This window comes from Rana temporaria, chromosome 5 (assembly GCF_905171775.1).
Source record: "Rana temporaria chromosome 5, aRanTem1.1, whole genome shotgun sequence".
NCBI lineage: Eukaryota > Metazoa > Chordata > Amphibia > Anura > Ranidae > Rana > Rana temporaria.
In genome coordinates, this window is record NC_053493.1 from 93,016,873 (window position 1) to 93,034,159 (window position 17,287).

The 17,287-nt window shown below is 48.6% G+C and overlaps 1 protein-coding gene across 5 annotated transcripts in view; it reads left to right on the plus strand.

Annotated features, from left to right (window-relative positions):
* The window catches only part of STK31 (serine/threonine kinase 31), a 369,252-nt gene that overhangs the window by 193,581 nt on the left and 158,384 nt on the right, over positions 1-17,287 (plus strand). For all 5 annotated transcript variants that reach the window (XM_040352870.1, XM_040352874.1, XM_040352872.1 and 2 more), the window contains one exon: positions 17,059-17,218. In XM_040352870.1, the coding sequence (XP_040208804.1) occupies positions 17,059-17,218 (160 nt within the window). The remainder of the gene's footprint in view (positions 1-17,058; positions 17,219-17,287) is intronic.

Here is a 17,287-nt window from a genome sequence, read left to right on the forward strand (position 1 = left end):
CAGAGAGCCCAGAGTAAGAGCGTGCCCCCCCCCCCGCAGAGAGCCCAGAGTAGGAGCATGCCCCCCCCCCCAGAGAGCCCAGAGCAGGAGTGTGCCCCTCACTATGACGAGTTCACAAGCAGCATTGATGAGGAAGGAAAATTACTAAGAGGAGAGTTCCAGAGGAATAACCATTTTCAAAGGCACAATTTTATAGGACATATATGGTGAGGGCACAAACGGGGGAGGGAGCACAGTAATTTGCTAATAGGCACAGAGGTGGATGTTCGTGAAGAGATTGTCTAATTTACACATTAGTTTTCACCATTTTAAAGTGGATTGGCATGTTGGTTTCAGTATTAATTGTTTTAATAAGTACAGTATATGGGCTTGTGTTGTATACGTTGCTTTTAATATTTATCATTTTGCACTTTGTTTGCTCTTGACATACATCCTTTATGGGATGGATATATATATATATAATTTTTATATTATATTATATTATATTTTGTGTGTGTGTGTGTGTATAAGCACTGCACTTATTTGTTTATTTATCTATATACTTGGCTCAATCTCATCTTTTTTTAGGTTTGCAAATAATTGGGTTATTATGTGCTATTATGTAATGTAAAAAATTGAAACAACCACTCTCTTATTATGTAGGTTGTCTGCTTTCAGAAAATGTTTTGCAGGTTTTATAGAATATTCAGGGTCAAAATAATTGTTTTAAACCGGTTTACAAATATGCAAAAAAAGCTCTAAGGGTTTAAATGTTCTCTTTAAAGCGGGAGTTCACCCATAAGACAATTTTTTCAAACAATCCCCTTAGATGGATGCTCGTTTTGTCTAGGGGAATCGGCTAGTTTTAAAATATGAACTGTACTTACCGTTTTCGAGATGCATCTTCTCCGTCGCTTCCGGGTATGGGTCTTCGGGAGCGGGCGTTCCTTCTTGATTGACAGTCTTCCGAGAGGCTTCCGACGGTCGCATCCATCGCGTCACTAGTAGCCGAAAGAAGCCGAACGTCGGTGCGGCTCTATACTGCGCCTGCACACCGACGTTCGGCTTCTTTCGGAAAATCGTGACGCGATGGATGCGAACGTCGGAAGCCTCTCGGAAGACTGTCAATCAAAATAGGAACGCCCAGTCCCGCAGCCCATACCCGGAAGCGGTGGAGAAGATGCATCTCGTAAACGGTAAGTACAGCTCATATTTTAAAACAACTAGCCGATTCCCTGTGGCTCTCCCCTTTGGCCTGCAATCGGCACCAAGGTGCTTGCCCCAATTTTGGCCCTACTAAGACGACGTGGAATCGCTTTTGTGGGCTACTCTGATGATCTTCTGAGGGCCACTTCAAGCTCAGAATTAGAGGTGAGCGTGTCTAAAACCTGTCAAACCCTTCGACACTTTGGTTGGGTGCTGAACGCTCAGAAGTCAGTAATGGTACCAACTCAACGCCTAGTGTATCTGGGGTTGATTCTGGACTACTCAGAGGCAAAAGTTTTTCTCCCTGTGGAGAGGTTGCGGCAGTTGACATCCCAGAGATGGTCGTCACTCTGCTTTTGCATGCGAGTCCTGGGCCTCATGGTGGCCTCCTTCGAGGCGGTACCATATGTGAAAAACGGAAATTCTGTCCAGGTGGGACAAGTGCCCATCATCCCTGGATTATCAAATCCGGGTGAGCCACCTGGTCAGGACCCCCCTAGTTTGATGGCTGACATCACTGGCACTTCTGGCCGGGAAATCATTTCTTCCCTTTCACTGGATGGTGATCATGACGGACGTCAGCCTAACCGGTTGGGGGGGGGGGGGGGGAGTCTGGGGGGTTCAGTTGACCCAAGGTTGTTGGTCTCCGGAGGAATCCCACTTGCCGATCAATGTCCTGGAACTTCGGGCGATTAGGCTGTGCCTCTCAACTTGGTCTCAGGCTACAGGGGCATCCAGTCATGATCCAGTCGGACAACACCACGGCAGTGGCATATGTCAACCATCAGGGAGGAACAAGAAGCTTGGCTGCAGCGTCAGAGGTCGCTCACATCCTAAGTTCGGCAGAAAGGAGCGTACTGGCTCTGTCGGCCGTATACATTCCGGGCGTGGAAAACTGTCAGGTGGACTACCTGAGTCACCCGATGCTGGACCAAGGAGAATGGTCTCTGCACCCGGATGTGTTTCAGCTCCTTTGCCAAAGATGGGGCACGCCAGACGTAGATCTCCTGACATCTCGACTCAATCAGTTTGTGGCCAGGTCAAGAAACTCATGGGCAGACACGACAGATGCGTTGGTGGCACCGTGGAGTTTGTACCGGCTAATCTATGCCTTCCCTTCTCTAAGGCTTCTTCCTCTTCTGCTTTGCAGAGTGGAGACAGAGGGGATTCCAATGATCCTAATTGCTCCGGATTGGCCTCAGCGTCCTTGGTACGCCGACCTAGTGTGTCTAGTAGCAGACGTTCCCTGGCGTCTACCGCTGAGAGAGGACCTGCTGTCACAAGGTCCCATACTTTATCCTGCTTTACAGTCGCTGGCTTTAATGGCATGGCTATTGAAAGCCAGGTGCTAGGAGACCGGGGCCTGTCGGATTCTGTGATTCCTACCGTGAGGAGGGCTAGGAAGTTGGCCTCTAGGAAGATTTACTATCGCACTTGGAAGGCCTACATAGCCTTTTGTGAGGAAATAAGGTGGCATCCGAGGACTTGGTTACCAGAGTCCTGCTGTTCTTACAGCGCAGGGTGGACCAAAAGCTTGCTTTAAGTATGATTAAGGTGCAGATATTTGCCCTGACTGTCTTTTTTCAGCGACCCCTGGCAGCTCACTCTCTAGTGAGAACGTTTGTACAGGGGGTTCGGCATGTGGCCCCTCTGGTCCATCCCCCACTACCTCTATGGGTCTTGAATCTGGTCCTCTCGGTGCTTCAGAAGCCACCATTTGAGAACATTAGGAAAATTCCCTTGTTGACACTTTCTCAGAAATTGGTATTTTTTTTGGCTTTTACGTCAGTTAGACGGGTTTCTGAGCTGTCAGCCTTGTCATGCAAGGGTCCTTATTTGATCTTCCACAAGGATAAGGTGGTGCTTAAGGTCGTTTCGGCCTTCCATCCTTGTGTTCTCGTCCGTCGCGTCATAAAGACGCAAGTTTTTTTTTACACTGCTTTGGGATGTCCCACTTTGTCAAGATTAAGGCTGTGTCCATCCATGAACAAATGAGAAAATAGGATTTTTATACTCGCCGTAAAATCCTTTTCTCTGAGTTCATAAACGGACACCGCACCCACCCCTCCTTTTTATGTTAGTACTGCTTTTTGACGAACCGATCTGCGAGAGGGGTTATACCCAGAGGGACCGCCCCCTTTGTGGGACTGTATAGTGTGTGATGGTGTGTGATTTTTCCTAATCACTTTAATGACTAAAGTGAAGCAATGTTCAGTCCAATCACCCAGCCATCTTTTCTCCTACATTTTCCTTTACTCCATTTTTATTCTAACCTCCAGTGGGTACAACAAATCCAGTCCTATATAGTGAACTACACTACTTTTCTTTGTTCAGTATTGAACAGCACTATATCCTACCTCCTCACAGCATTTTGGTGGCCATGATATAAGAGGTAGGTTTGAAATTTCCAATGTACCTGATAATTGTATGACTGTTTTTTATGTTGTGAAGAAAAAAGTATTTTGTAATTTTAATTATTTTATGCAGAGTTCAAAGTTAAAATAAAATGCTATATTTGTGAAGTCTGAGCCCCAAGCATGCTGGAAATAAGGTATGAATGAATGAATGAAAAACGTATATAGCGCGGCGCATGCGAACTGAATCGCCTCTGGGCGCTAGTTGTTGCTGTCTTTCCAGAGCATCAAAAAAGCAGAGTTTTGATCAGTCTTCTGAAGGCTAGGTGGTTTTCCTCCAACCGAATGCTGGTTGGTAAAGCGTTCCATAGTTTAGGACCTTGTACCACAAACCTTCTTTCTCCTTTGGACTTGTATCTGGCTTTGGGTATCTGGACCAAATTTTGGTCGGTGGATCGCAAGACGCGATTGGCGTTGTGGCCTTTTATCTTTTCGCATAGATATTGCGGAGCCTTTCCATGGATGCACTTATGTGTCAGACAGAGTGCTTTAAAAGCAATCCTGTTCTTTACTGGCAACCAGTGAAGGATTCTCGGCGAAGGTGAGATTCCCATGTTTTTTTCCCAGTCACAAGTCTGGCGGCCGTGTTTTGAACGACCTGCAGACGAGCGATCTGGTACTTTAGGAGTCCGAGGTAAAGGGCATTTGCATAGTCCAGTCTGGAGTTCACAATTGTTCCCACCACGACTGCTATGTCTTCTTTAGGAATAAATGGAATAAGTCTACGTAGTAGGCGCAGCAGATGGTGAGATCTGCTGACTACTGACCCTATTTGTGCGTCCATTGTCATGTAGGTGTCGAAAATGACACAGAGACTTTTGACTTTGGAGCTAGGGGTGATGAATTTGCCCAGAATGGGCGGCGGTATCCAGGTATCACACATGAATTGTGTTTTATACATAACTTGAACGTTAAAGCACATCTACATATCCAGGGTCTTCACCTTTCAATTACTAGATAATAGACAGACTGCCTAATGCTTTTCTTTAGACCCAGTACCGCCAATCCAACCTTAATGTGGATGTAAACCCAAAATGTTTTATTTATTTTTTTGATGTCACAATGTAGGGTATAAGATTTCCTATCATCTGTGCCCAGTCTTACCACACAGTTAATCCAGCTCTGTGCAATCCTATTTTAGTTTTCAGTGAAATAAAAGGGACTTGCATAGAAAAACCTTAGTCCGTTCCGCCCCCTTGCTGTGAGTGACAGGTTATTTACATATATCATTCACTAGCTTGAGACAGAGGCACATCCTGTGTAAAAAGTTCACTATTCACATCCCTCTCCCCTCCTCTCCCTTCCAGCTCTCCCAGGATTGGCTGCATTTTTACTGTGTTTTGACTGGATGTTTTTCATCATTGGGTGTGATCCACAGTTCAGTGTGACGAGGAAATGCATGTATATTGCAGTAAAAACACAGAACAGAAAGCAAAATGTACACAGAGAAGGGATTTGATTTAGGTTAGATGTATCTTGTGAGAGCTGGGCAGAGGAGAAGCTCGATTGATCTGATGTGTGTGTCTGAGGTTACCTGATCACAGTTGCAACATCAGGTTATTTACATATCTCATGCACTAGCCTGGAGACGGGCATTATTTCTCTTCCGTTCATGGACGGACACAGCAGCATTGACCTTAGGGTTATATATCCTTCCTTTCAGGAGAGACTTGGGCAGAAAAAACAAGACTTGAAGTGTTAAAACACTTCTTTCAGTACAACCCTCCCAGGGGGCGGGTCCCCCAGGTACATCCCACTCTCTGCATCATGCAGCCCCAGTTTTTTTCTGCCTAACGTTAGGAGAAGACATGGCTCCTCTGGGCCCATGTGCTCTGGAGGTTTTTAGGCGATTTTTTTTTGCTTTTATTTTGTTTTTCCTGCATTTTTGGATCCTGGGATCTACAATCAACTGCCGACTGGGTGACAGGCTGGATCCTCGATCCTTGTAGTCCCCCCATGTTCGGCCATCGAGCGTGTTCCGGCCTTTAGCTATGCGCTGGGCCGTCCACGACATTCCCCATTGCTCCAGGGGAGGCCGGTAAACAATATGGTCCAGGGCACACATATGACCGGTCTCTATGGCCGTGTCACAGTGTGCAGGGCCGAAAGCGATGCCGTAAGCGGACATTGGTTCTGTCTGAAATACCTCCAGCCGGTGGTCTCAGGACGGGTAAGTAGTATCCCCTTGCCTTGGCATGGTGGTTCGGCTGGTGCATTCCTGGGATGGTCGATCGAGTGTCTGCCCTGCTTTCCTCTCTCCCTTCCTCTCCCCCCCTTCCCACTTTCTGGGTGGCGGCCGTGAGGTGGGCGGTCCCTGGGGGGCTCCATTACTACCGGGGGGCTGCGCTGCTGTGGGGTTCTGTTTTTCCTGTCCTGTATGATGCCGTGTGTGCTGGGGGCGCCTGCAGGGTCTGCTGATTTTACTGTGTTCTGTTATGTTTGTCACAGTATTTTTAAAACCCTTGTATGGCCGCTATTTTGCCGGTGACGCGTCTCTATTGACTCGGCGGCCATTTTCTTGTAGCCCGCATGCTGTTTTTTTCTGCATGCCGGCGGCCAGCTTGGAAAAGTTTTGGCCTCTAGTGACCAGAATAACAGCGCCAAAAGCTCTCAGCACTCTTCCTGAGGGACGGCACAGCACGGGCAGCATTCTCAGCAGCACTGCAGCCTGGTCGGGTGGTGAGTCCTCTGGTGGGTCCCCTGCTCTCTGTTGCGGCCAGGAGGGTGGCCTGTGGGTCTTGACTTGCAGAACAAGGGCGGCATATACGGTGGGTCAGCATGACGTCCGAACCCCAAGCATGTCAGTTAACCCTTAGTGCCCCTGTTCCTGCTGCCTCGGATGCTATGACGGCAGTCCTTGAGCCGTTTGTTACCAGGATTGAAGCGGCGAGTGGCCAGAAGGGGGGTAAAAAGCGCCCCCTCCCTACGCCTTCTTCTGGGGATGTCTCTGACACGGAATCAGGCCCTGCTTCTGCGTCTGGCCCTGGTTCCGTCATATCAGATGATGCAGGCTTAGCCCACACGGACAGGATGACTCTGCTTCAGGGTCAGCGCATGATGAGGAATTGGTTGGAGCTCTTATCACTGCGGTGCGGGATACTTGGAAACTTGAGGATTTGGCGGAGGCATCAGACATGCCGGTCCCTTTTGGGTTCCGCAAGCCACTGCGAAAGTGTTTTCTTGTGTTCCATATCTGGAAAAATTGTTATACAAGGAATGGGATCGGCCGCAGAAAGTTTTTGCTGTTCCAAAATACTTTGCGGTCCGTTATCCTTTTGAGGAGGACTTTTTAAAAAAGTGGGTCTCTCCGTCAGTAGACCCCCCTGTGTCCAGACTGAACAAGGCTACCACATTACCTGTGGAAGGGGCTCCTGCTTTAAAGGATCCCGCAGATGGGAGAACTGAGGCTGTGGCCTGCTCCATGTTCACAGTGGTGGGGTCGGCAGTGAGACCTGGTGTCGCAGACACTTACCGAACCGGCAAAGTCCTTGCTGCAGGAGCTGGAGGCGCAGAATGCTTCTGAGACCTGTGTGGATCTGGCCGACCAGTTGGTGCAGGGCCTAAAGTTTGTCTGTGAGTCGGCCCTGGATACGCTCCCCTTGCTCTCCAGGGCCTCCGCGGTGGTACTACGCCGCCTTGTGTGGCTGAAGTGTTCTGCGGACCAGTCTTCTAAAAAGGCCTTGGTTTACTTACCCTTTAAGGGTGAACGGCTTTTTGGGGCGTACCTGGATGACATCATAAAGGATGCCACAGGGGGTAAGAGCACTCTGCTCCCGCAATCTGGAAAGGGTAAGGAGCCTCCTTTACTACCCCCAAGCGTTTTTTTCGCCCGCCAAGTGCAGCAGGAAAACTTTTCCAGGGTGCTAAAGCACCCTCTGAAGGGCAAAAGCGCCCCTGGTACTGCAAACCCAACAAGCCTGTGGATAAGCCTGCCTCTGCATGAAGGTCTGCCCCCGCCCGCATCTCGGGTGGGGGGCCGACTTCGCGCATTCGCGGCTCGGTGGAGGTCTCTTTTTTCTGACCGTTGGGTTTGTGAAATAGTTTCCTCGGGGTACAAGATAGAATTTCTCTCTTGCCCATCAAACCGATTTTTTTCCCTTCAACCTCCGGCTTCCTCCGGATCGCCGGAAGGATCTGTCAGGGGCTGTTCAGGATCTGCTGGTCAGGGGGGTGGTTGTACCGGTTCCCTCAACGGAACGGTTTCAGGGGTTTTACTCCAATCTGTCTGTAGTGCCCAAGAAAGATGGGGTCTATCCAATCTTGGACCTCAAGGCCCTCAATTGTTTTGTCAAAGTGCAAAAATTCAGGATGGAGTTGATTCGCTCAGTAGTAGCAGCGCTCTTTTCGGGGGGGGGGGGGGGGGGATTTACTAGCATTCTTGGATATCAAGGACACGTACCTGCATATCCCCATATGCGCAAAACACCAGAGATTTCTGCGTTTTGCGATCGGAGGGGACCACTTTCAATTTGTGGCCTTCCTGTTCGGCCTGGCTTCGGCACCACGGGTTTTCACCAAGGTGCTCGCTCTGATTCTGGCCTTGCTGAGGCAGCGCGGGATCGCTATCGTAGGATACCTGGACGACCTTCTTCTGAGAGCTTCTTGAAGCTCAGAATTAGAAGAGGACGTGTCTATCACCTGTCAGACCCTCCGAGAATTTGGTTGGCTATTGAATACCCAGAAATCAGTACTGGTATCGTCTCAGCAGCTGGAATACCTGGGGTTAGTCCTGGACTTCTCAGAGGCGAGAGTTTTCCTCTCAACGGAAAAACTACAGACACTGGGCGTCGCTTTTGCATGAGTGCTGGATCTGATGGTGGCCTCTTTCGACTGCTTTTTATGTTGTGAAGGAAAAAGTATTTTGTAATTTTAATTATTTTATGCAAAGAGTTCAAAGTTAAAATAAAATGCTATATTAGTGAAGTCTGAGCCCCAAGCATGCTGGAAATAAGGTATCGCACATGAATTGTGTTTTATACATAACTTGAACGTTAAAGCACATCTACATATCCAGGGACTTCACCTTTCTTTCAATTACTAGATAATAGACAGACTGCCTAATGCTTTTCTTTAGACCCAGTACCGCCAATCCAACCTTAATGTGGATGTAAACCCAAAATGTTTTATCTATTAACGGAAAAACTACAGACACTGCAATCTGTGGTGCAGCGGTTGACAACCCAGAAATGGGCGTCGCTTTTGCATGAGAGTGCTGGATCTGATGGTGGCCTCTTTCGAGGCAGTGCCGTATGCCCAATTTCACACTCGAGTGTTGCAAAAAGATTCTGTCACGTTGGGACAAGCTTCCTTCGTCTCTGGATTACCAGATTCGGCTGAGTCGACTGGTCAAGTCCTCCCTAGTGTGGTGGCTGACATCTCCGGTTCTTCGGGCCGGAAAATGATTTCTGCCGTGTCATTGGACAGTGATCACGACGGATGCCAGCCTCTCCGGCTGGGAGGGTGTCTGGGGTGTCCAGTCAGCCCAGGGGCGCTGGACTCAGGAGGAGTCCCGCCTACCAATCAATGTACTGGAGCTCCGAGCAATCAAGTAGTCTCTGGGTCTACAGCACCGACCGGTCAGGATCCAGTCCGACAACGCCACGGCCGTGGTGTATGTCAATTATCGGGGGCATACGGAGTTCGGCTGCAGCGACAGAAGTCGTGCACATCCTCCGGTGGGCCGAAAGGTACTGTCAGGACCTGGACTTGAACCTGGGACCTCATCTGTGTCTGGCAGTGAACATTCTCACTGAGCTATCTGGGATGCTGGACAGCTCCCTGTCTGATCTGCTGGACAAACCCATCTGATCCATTGGACATTCCTGCCTTGTGTCTTAATTGCCTTGAACCCCTTGCTCCTCCCACAGACTAACTATAAAAGCCCTGTCTCTGCACTTCCTCTTTGCCAGGTTATTGTGCCTTCCCAGACAGTGCCTTGCGATTTGTCTGCTCTGCTGCCATTGTATCTGCAACCACCTGTGTTTGACCCTCGGCCTGTTCCTGGACTTGTCTATTGCCTGATCCCAATCTGCAACCACCTGTGTTTGACCCTCGGCCTGTTCCTGGACTTCTCTATTGCCTGATCCCAATCTGCAACCACCTGTGTTTGACCCTCGGCCTGTTCCTGGACTTGTCTATTGCCTGATCCCAATCTGCAACCACCTGTGTTTGACTCTCGGCCTGTTCCTGGACTTCTATACTGCCTGTATACCTGTTCTGTCACTGCTATAGCAATTGGCCTCTGAGTCTGACTCCAGACCGTGACAGAATAACCTGGCCTAAAACATGGAGGCCGCTATAGCAAAGGCTGTGGCTCCTCTCAGGCAGCAACTTTTGGAGCTCCAGCAAGAAGTTCTGTTACTGAAAGGTACAGTAGGCCCAGCCCTGGAACCAGCATGCCCTGAGCCATTTGTGGTGATGCCAGAGAGTTTTGATGGTAGCCGTGCATCATTCTTGTGCTTCAAGGTGGATTGCGAGCTGTTGTTTGCTCTTAAGACTAGGACCTATGCCACCGATTATATAAAGGTTCGCGCTACTATTAACCTGCTCACTGGATCAATCAAAACATGGGCTCATCAGGTACTACAGGAAAGGAGTCCAGTCTTGGACAGCTGGGAAGCATTTATGCTAGCTCTGGACTCTCACTGTACAGTTGCCAAGAAAACCAGGGTTCCCAAGTCTGCTCCTAGCTCATGTGGCCTACGGGAACCCAGGGACAAGAATACCCTGTACAGATACGACTCCGAGCCATCCCAGTATGTGCCAAGCCGTGAAGCCCTAACACCACAAAGCCTTGGCATTCCTGTGGATATACACACACCTATCCTGGAAGATGTGGAACCAATTGAGATTGGGGTCATCCAGACCAAGCTGTCTAAAGGTGAAAGAGCGGAGGAGAGGCTATGGCCTTTGTTTCTATTGTGGAGAAAGAGGTCACCTTATCTCCCTCTGCCCAACTCGCCCACCTCGACCAAAGGTTCTTCAAGTGTGTACTATTGGGACTCATCATGCTATCCCTGCTGTTCGGCCTGTGAACTACAAAGATTGCTTTAAGGCCTGTCCATGTTCAATGGCACAAGTGGGTTCCCAGACTACGGTGGTCAACGATACCAGTGCCCCTCTTGAACCTGCAACCAATACCCCTGTTAAACCCCTACCATCTGGCCTAAAGGCAACTATGCATCTTCCTGACAACAGATCAGTTCCAGTAGTCATCCCACAATCCACATTGGTAAAAACAGTAACATCACCCTGTCCTGCCAAAGAACCACCACCTGCTCCAGAAACACCTTCGCTACTTCTTAAGAAAACGCCTGTTCCTGATACAGTCGCCACTTCCGTAAAGTCTGGTTTCATCACGAATTCCCGCCCTGCCAAAGAAGTTCTACCACCTGACTGTATGTATGCCTCGAATGGCACCCTTATCCGTAAGCAGGAGCTGGAGATGTTTGAAAAAGCCTTGCAAGCGAGGAGAATCTCCCTGGCAGGAACTTCTGATGCAATAATAAGGTTCACTCCCTAGATTAACAAGGGTATTCCACCAGAGGTTTTCTCACAAGCCAAGTCCTAGGACGTCCGGAGGACATCCTGAGAGGAGGGGGACTGTCAGGACCTGGACTTGAACCTGGGAACTCATCTGTGTCTGGCAGTGAACCTTCTCACTGAGCTATCTCGGATGCTGGACAGGTCCGTGTCTGATCTGCTGGACAAACCCATCTGATCCATTGGACATTCCTGCCTTGTGTCTTGATTGCCTTGAACCCCTTGCTCCTCCCACAGACTTGGTATAAAAGCCTTGTCTCTGCACTTCCTCTTTGCCAGGTTATTGTGCCTTCCCAGCCAGTGCCTTGCGATTTTGTCTGCTCTGCTGCCATTGTATCTGCAACCACCTGTGTTTGACCCTCGACCTGTTCCTGGACTTGTCTATTGCCTGATCCCAATCTGCAACCACCTGTGTTTGACCCTCGGCCTGTTCCTGGACTTCTATACTGCCTATATACCTGTTCTGTCACTGCTATAGCAATTGGCCTCTGAGCCTGACTCCAGACCGTGACAGGTACGTTCGGGCTCTATCGGCCGTGTACATTCCGGGGGTGCTGAACTGGCAAGCCGACTTGCTAAGTCGCCAAACGCTAGACCAAGGAGAAGGGTCGCTACACCCGGAGGTATTTCAGATTCTGCGCCAGACGTGGACCTTCTGGCGTCCCGTCTCAATCGGAAGGTGTCATGGTTCGTGGCCAGGTCAAGGGATCCGTGGGCGGACGCGTCAGACGCGTTGGTAGCACCATGGGTTCACTATCGCCTAATCTACACCTTTTTAAAAATATTTGAGGTACACAAACCATAGGATGGACTATGGGTGTCCTAAGGTACTGCAGTGCAACATCCTAGATACTATTACAAACGGGTTTATTGTTGCTGAGAGAATGGACTTTCTAGGCACCAATGGTTGACACAAAATAGAATTTATTGATACAATCCCAAAATGGGTAATGAACCAATATTACAGTACATATAAAAAATACATTTTAAACACATAAATTGTCACAGAACATTCCTGTGATACTAAAACAATGAGAATAAATCCACTGAAACCAATACAAGTCCACTAAGGACAGGAACGTGGGTTGATGACCAGTGTAATTGTTAGTTGACGTAATTTTGCATGAGCTCTACATGTTTCGCAGTTGAGTGCTTCTTCAGGAGCTATAGATATTCTAAGAAGGAAAAATAGTAAACTATTATTGGTTTCCAATTTAGTATATTGTTTGTCATTTGTAGGTAAAAACATTATTGAAATGTGCGTAAACGCACTGTAACCAAAAGAAAATGCATCAATGATCGAGGTTGCCACAACGCCACCAGGGGGACAGCACAAAAGGGAACCACATGCAGGAACTGTAGAGACATACCCTGTAATCTAGGAGATAGTAGAGAGGGTAGAACCATGCAAAGAGCTGAGACCCATATTAAAGATGTGCTTTAAATAGCTGAGGGTGTCATATAGTAGAGATAGGAGATAACGACAGTGATAATGTGAACAGAACATAGAGGCTGTAGTGACTCCCATAAATAACCATATACAGAACCAAGCCTGTGTGGAAAAAATAGTATAAGATATGGCTGGAGCCAGAAATTGATAAACATACCATCCAGGGTGATGGATAGGGTTAATGTTATATTTAAATTTATATAGGCTGGATCAAAGGGTAGAATGTCCATGCAATAATGGCGATTTAAATAGATCGATCTAGTAGGACCAGAAAAAATAATAATCATAAATACCTTATATGCACACAATTTCTTCCACCACAATGGAAGAAAGGAAAATATTGTAGTCAGAAGGATATCATAATAGGGATGTACATACCCAAGTATATAGTGCAGCAAACTAGGAGCTGATCAAAATGGTAAACAGATATACTGATGCAGATATTAGCCTGCATACATGGAAGTGAGGGAAAAAATCCCATAAGATCCCAATCTGCAACCACCTGTGTTTGACGCTCGGCCTGTTCCTGGACTTCTATACTGCCTGTATACCTGTTCTGTCACTGCTATAGCAATTGGCCTCTGAGCCTGACTCCAGACCGTGACAGGTACGTTCGGGCTCTATCGACCGTGTACATTCCGAGGTTGCTAAACTGGCAAGCCGACTTCCTAAGTCGCCAAACGCTAGACCAAGGAGAAGGGTCGCTACACCCGGAGGTGTTTCAGAGTCTGCGCCAAAGATGGGGCACTCCAGACGTGGACGTTCTGGCATCCCGTCTCAATCGGAAGGTGTCATGGTTCGTGGCCAGGTCAAGGAATCCGTGGGCGGACGCGTCAGACGCGTTGGTAGCACCATGGGTTCACTATCGTCTAATCTACACCTTCCCTCCTCTGAAGCTTCTTCCTCGCCTGCTGCGCAGAGTGGAAGCCGAGGGGATACCAACAATCCTGATCGCTCCGGGTTGGCCGCGCCATCCCTGGTACGCGGACCTGGTGCGTCTGGTGGCAGACGTCCCTTGGCGTCTACCCCGAGAGAAGATCTTCTGTTGCAGGGTCCGATCTTTCACCCTGCTTTACAGTCGCTGGCTTTAATGGCGTGGCTGTTGAGAGCCAGGTGCTGAAGGATCGAGGCCTGTCGGGTTCGATGGTCTCTACCATCCTACGAGCACAGAAGTCTACTTCACGAAAGATTTACCCTCGTACGTGGAAGGCCTACATCTCTGTGTGAAGAGATGAAATGGCACCCCCGTACATACGTGATGTCCCGGATTCTGCTGCTGTTACAGCGAGGAGTGGATCAGGCTCTCGCCTTAAAGCGGATGTGCCATGGGGAAAAAATATTAAAAGCCAGCAGCTACAAATACTGCAGCTGCTGACTTTTAATATTAGGACACTTGCCTGTCCTGGAGTCCAGCGCTGATCGCAGCAGAGCACGAGCGATCACTCGTCTCTCTGCTACTCCCCCCGCCATCCACGCTGAGGGAACCAGGAAGTGAAGCGCTGCGGCTTCACTGCCCGGTTCCCTACGGCGCATGCGCGAGTCGCGCTGCGCCCGCCGATTGGCTCACACGCTGTGTGCTGGGAGCGGAGTGTTCCCAGCACACAACGGGCGACAGACGGGAAGTCAGAAAAACCCGTCTTTCGCCCGTAGCGTGAGGCCGGAAGTGGGTGCAAATACCTGTCTTTAGACAGGTATCTGCACCCCCCTCCCCCCTGAAAGGTGTCAAATGTGACACCGGAGGGGGGGCGGGTTCCGATCAGCGGGACTCCACTTTAGGGTGGAGAACCGCTTTAAGTACGGTTAAGAGTCAGATTTTGGCTCTAGCTGTCTACTTTAGCGACCCTTGGCGGCGCACTCTCTGGTGCGTACGTTTGTGGAGGGGGTTTGGCATGTGGCCCCTCCTGTGCGCCCTCCACTGCCTCCATGGGATTTGAATTTAGTCCTTTCGGTGCTTCAAGAGGCTCCGTTTGAGGACATTCGGAAGATTCCTTGTTGACTCTGTCCCAGAAGTTGGTTTTTGTGGTGGCAATTACCTCAGTCAGACGGGTATCTGAACTGGCGGCCTTGTCTTGCAAGGCTCCTTACTTGGTCATCCATAAAGGTAAGGTGGTGCGGTGGCCGCAGCCGTCGTTCCTTCCAAGGGTTGTTTCGGCTTTTTACATTAATGAGGACATTGTTTTGCCATCCTTATGTCCTCGGCCAAAAAACCCGAAGGAGGCCTCGTTCCATTCCTTGGACGTGTTTCGGGCCCTACGGGTGTACTTGTCTGCTACGGCTCCGTTTCGGAAGTCGGACTCACTGTTCGTGACGGTGACTGGTCCTAAGAAGGGTCTGGCGGTCTCGTCGGCCACCATTTCTAGGTGGATCAGACAGGTCGTGCTCCAGGCTTATGCCCTAAAGGGGCGGGCGCCTCCCTTTCAGGTTACGGCGCATCCGACCAGGACGATTGGTGCCTCTTGGGTTTTCCGCCATCAAGCGTCTGTTTTACAGGTGTGTAAGGCGGCTACCTGGTCGTCAATCAACACCTCAAAGTTTTACAAGGTGGATGTGAGTGCATCTTCGGATGCCTCCTTTGGCCGCAAGGTTTTACAGGTGGCAGTTTAAAAGTTCCTCCGTTGAGGAACTCTGGTTTGTTTGGGGTGAAGCTTGGTTTGCTGTGTTTTTTTTCCCACCCCTCAATTTTTTGACACTGCTTGGGGACGTCCCTAAGGTCAATGCTGCTGTGTCCGTCCATGAACGTAAGAGAAAATAGGATTTTTGTACTCACCGTAAAATCCATTTCTCTGAGTTCATGGATGGACACAGCACCCACCCCTCCTTTGATTGTACTGCTTGTTTACGCACTGGGGCTGCATGATGCAGAGTGGGATGTACCCGGGGGACCTGCCCCCTGGGAGGGCTATACTGAAAGAAGTGTTTTAACACTTGAAGTGCTGTTTTTTTCTGCCTAAGTCTCTCCTGAAAGGAACCCTAAGGTCAATGCTGCTGTGTCCGTCCATGAATGATTTTACGGTGAGTACAAAAATCCTATTTTTTTAATTCCCACACCCAATTCCTTTTCTGAATTCATGTGGTTACTTTTCTGTATTTTGACTGCATGTTGGGTATCATAGCATAATTTAGTGTAAGGAATATACAAGAGAAAATGCATGTTGACAAGGGGAGTGTAGAGGTGGCCTGGGAGTCTACTGACGACATCACTCCACCCACCGAGCTCCAGACAACAGACCCACTCACAGAATCTGCAGTTTTTCGGGTCTCATAACAGACAGAGGGGAGACATTTGACAGGTGAGGATACATGCAAGAGGCAAGTGTATCCTTATAGATCAGCACTATGGCAGTAGTTTAGAACGGATGAGAGTGGGTTTACATCCACTTTAAAGCGTACAGTGGGTAAAATCTGTATTAAACACGTCACCATTTTTCTATGTAAATATATTTCCAAAGGTGCCTATTGACATGAAACTTTCACCACATGTCGGTAACAACCCATGCAATCCATACATACAAAGAAACCAAAATAAATACATTCAGAAATTACGTTCTGTGTAATAAAATGAAATGACACAGGAAAAAAAAGTATTGAAAAAAGTATTGAACGCATGATGAAAGGGAGGTGCAAAAAAGAAATGGAAAGCCAAGGCACCAGCTGAAATCTATCAATTTAAATTACTGTTTGTAATAAAATGTACATGTTTTTATGAATTCAACATAATTTTAATACTGCTGGCTACTGCTATAACGCCCTTTGAAAAGTGATCCACTGTGGATCTATTTTCAGATCACTTCAAGCAGTAGCACAAGTTTGAAAGATGCCTAAGATTGTCCTTTTCCGCAAACCTTTTAGCTTGTCATGTTGTATTCTGTTAAAATAAGGAAATTCACTCTAAGGCCCCGTACACACGACCAAACATGTATGCTGAAACTGGTCCGCAGACCAGTTTCAGCATACATGTTCGGTCGTGTGTAGGCGCGAGCGGGCCGAATTCCAGCAAACATTTGCCCGCTGGGCCTTTTCCCAGCAGACAAATATTCCTGGACGTGTTTTAAAACCGTCCGCTGGAATCCTGCCCGCTCGGACATGTACGGTCGTCAGTACAGACCTACCGTACATGTCCGAGCGCCCGCCGTCCCTCGCATGCGTCGAATGACTTTGACGCATGCGTGGAAGCCTTTAAATGGCAGGCCCGCCCACGTCGCCGCGTCGACGACGCGCACACGCCCCGCGTATTGTTTACGCGCGGACTTCTGTACGATGGTTAGTACAGCCATCGTACAGAAGCCCTCTGGCAGACATGTACGGTGAAAACGGTCCGACGGACCGGTTTCATCGTACATGTTTGCTCGTTAGTACCCGGCCTAAGACTTTAATGCTAAGACTTTAATTTCCCTAAACAGCCCTTTTTTGGCGTTGTAATTGTTTTCTTGCTGCACTTATATTATGAACTGATTTTTCCTTCAACAGATGTGATAATGAATGCATTAGTGTAGCCGAGGATCTTCTGGAGGCTGTGAAGGTTGTCACTGCGAATCCTCTCTCTGCTCCATTGACTTTAAATAATCTAGAAGATAATTGGAAAGAGTACCACTTGGCACAGGAAATGATCCAGGGTTGCAACGATGTGGTAGGAGCTTTCTTTCCTTTTGATATAAGAGCTTGTTTATAAATAGTTTGGCTGTGCAGTCTTTCTTGA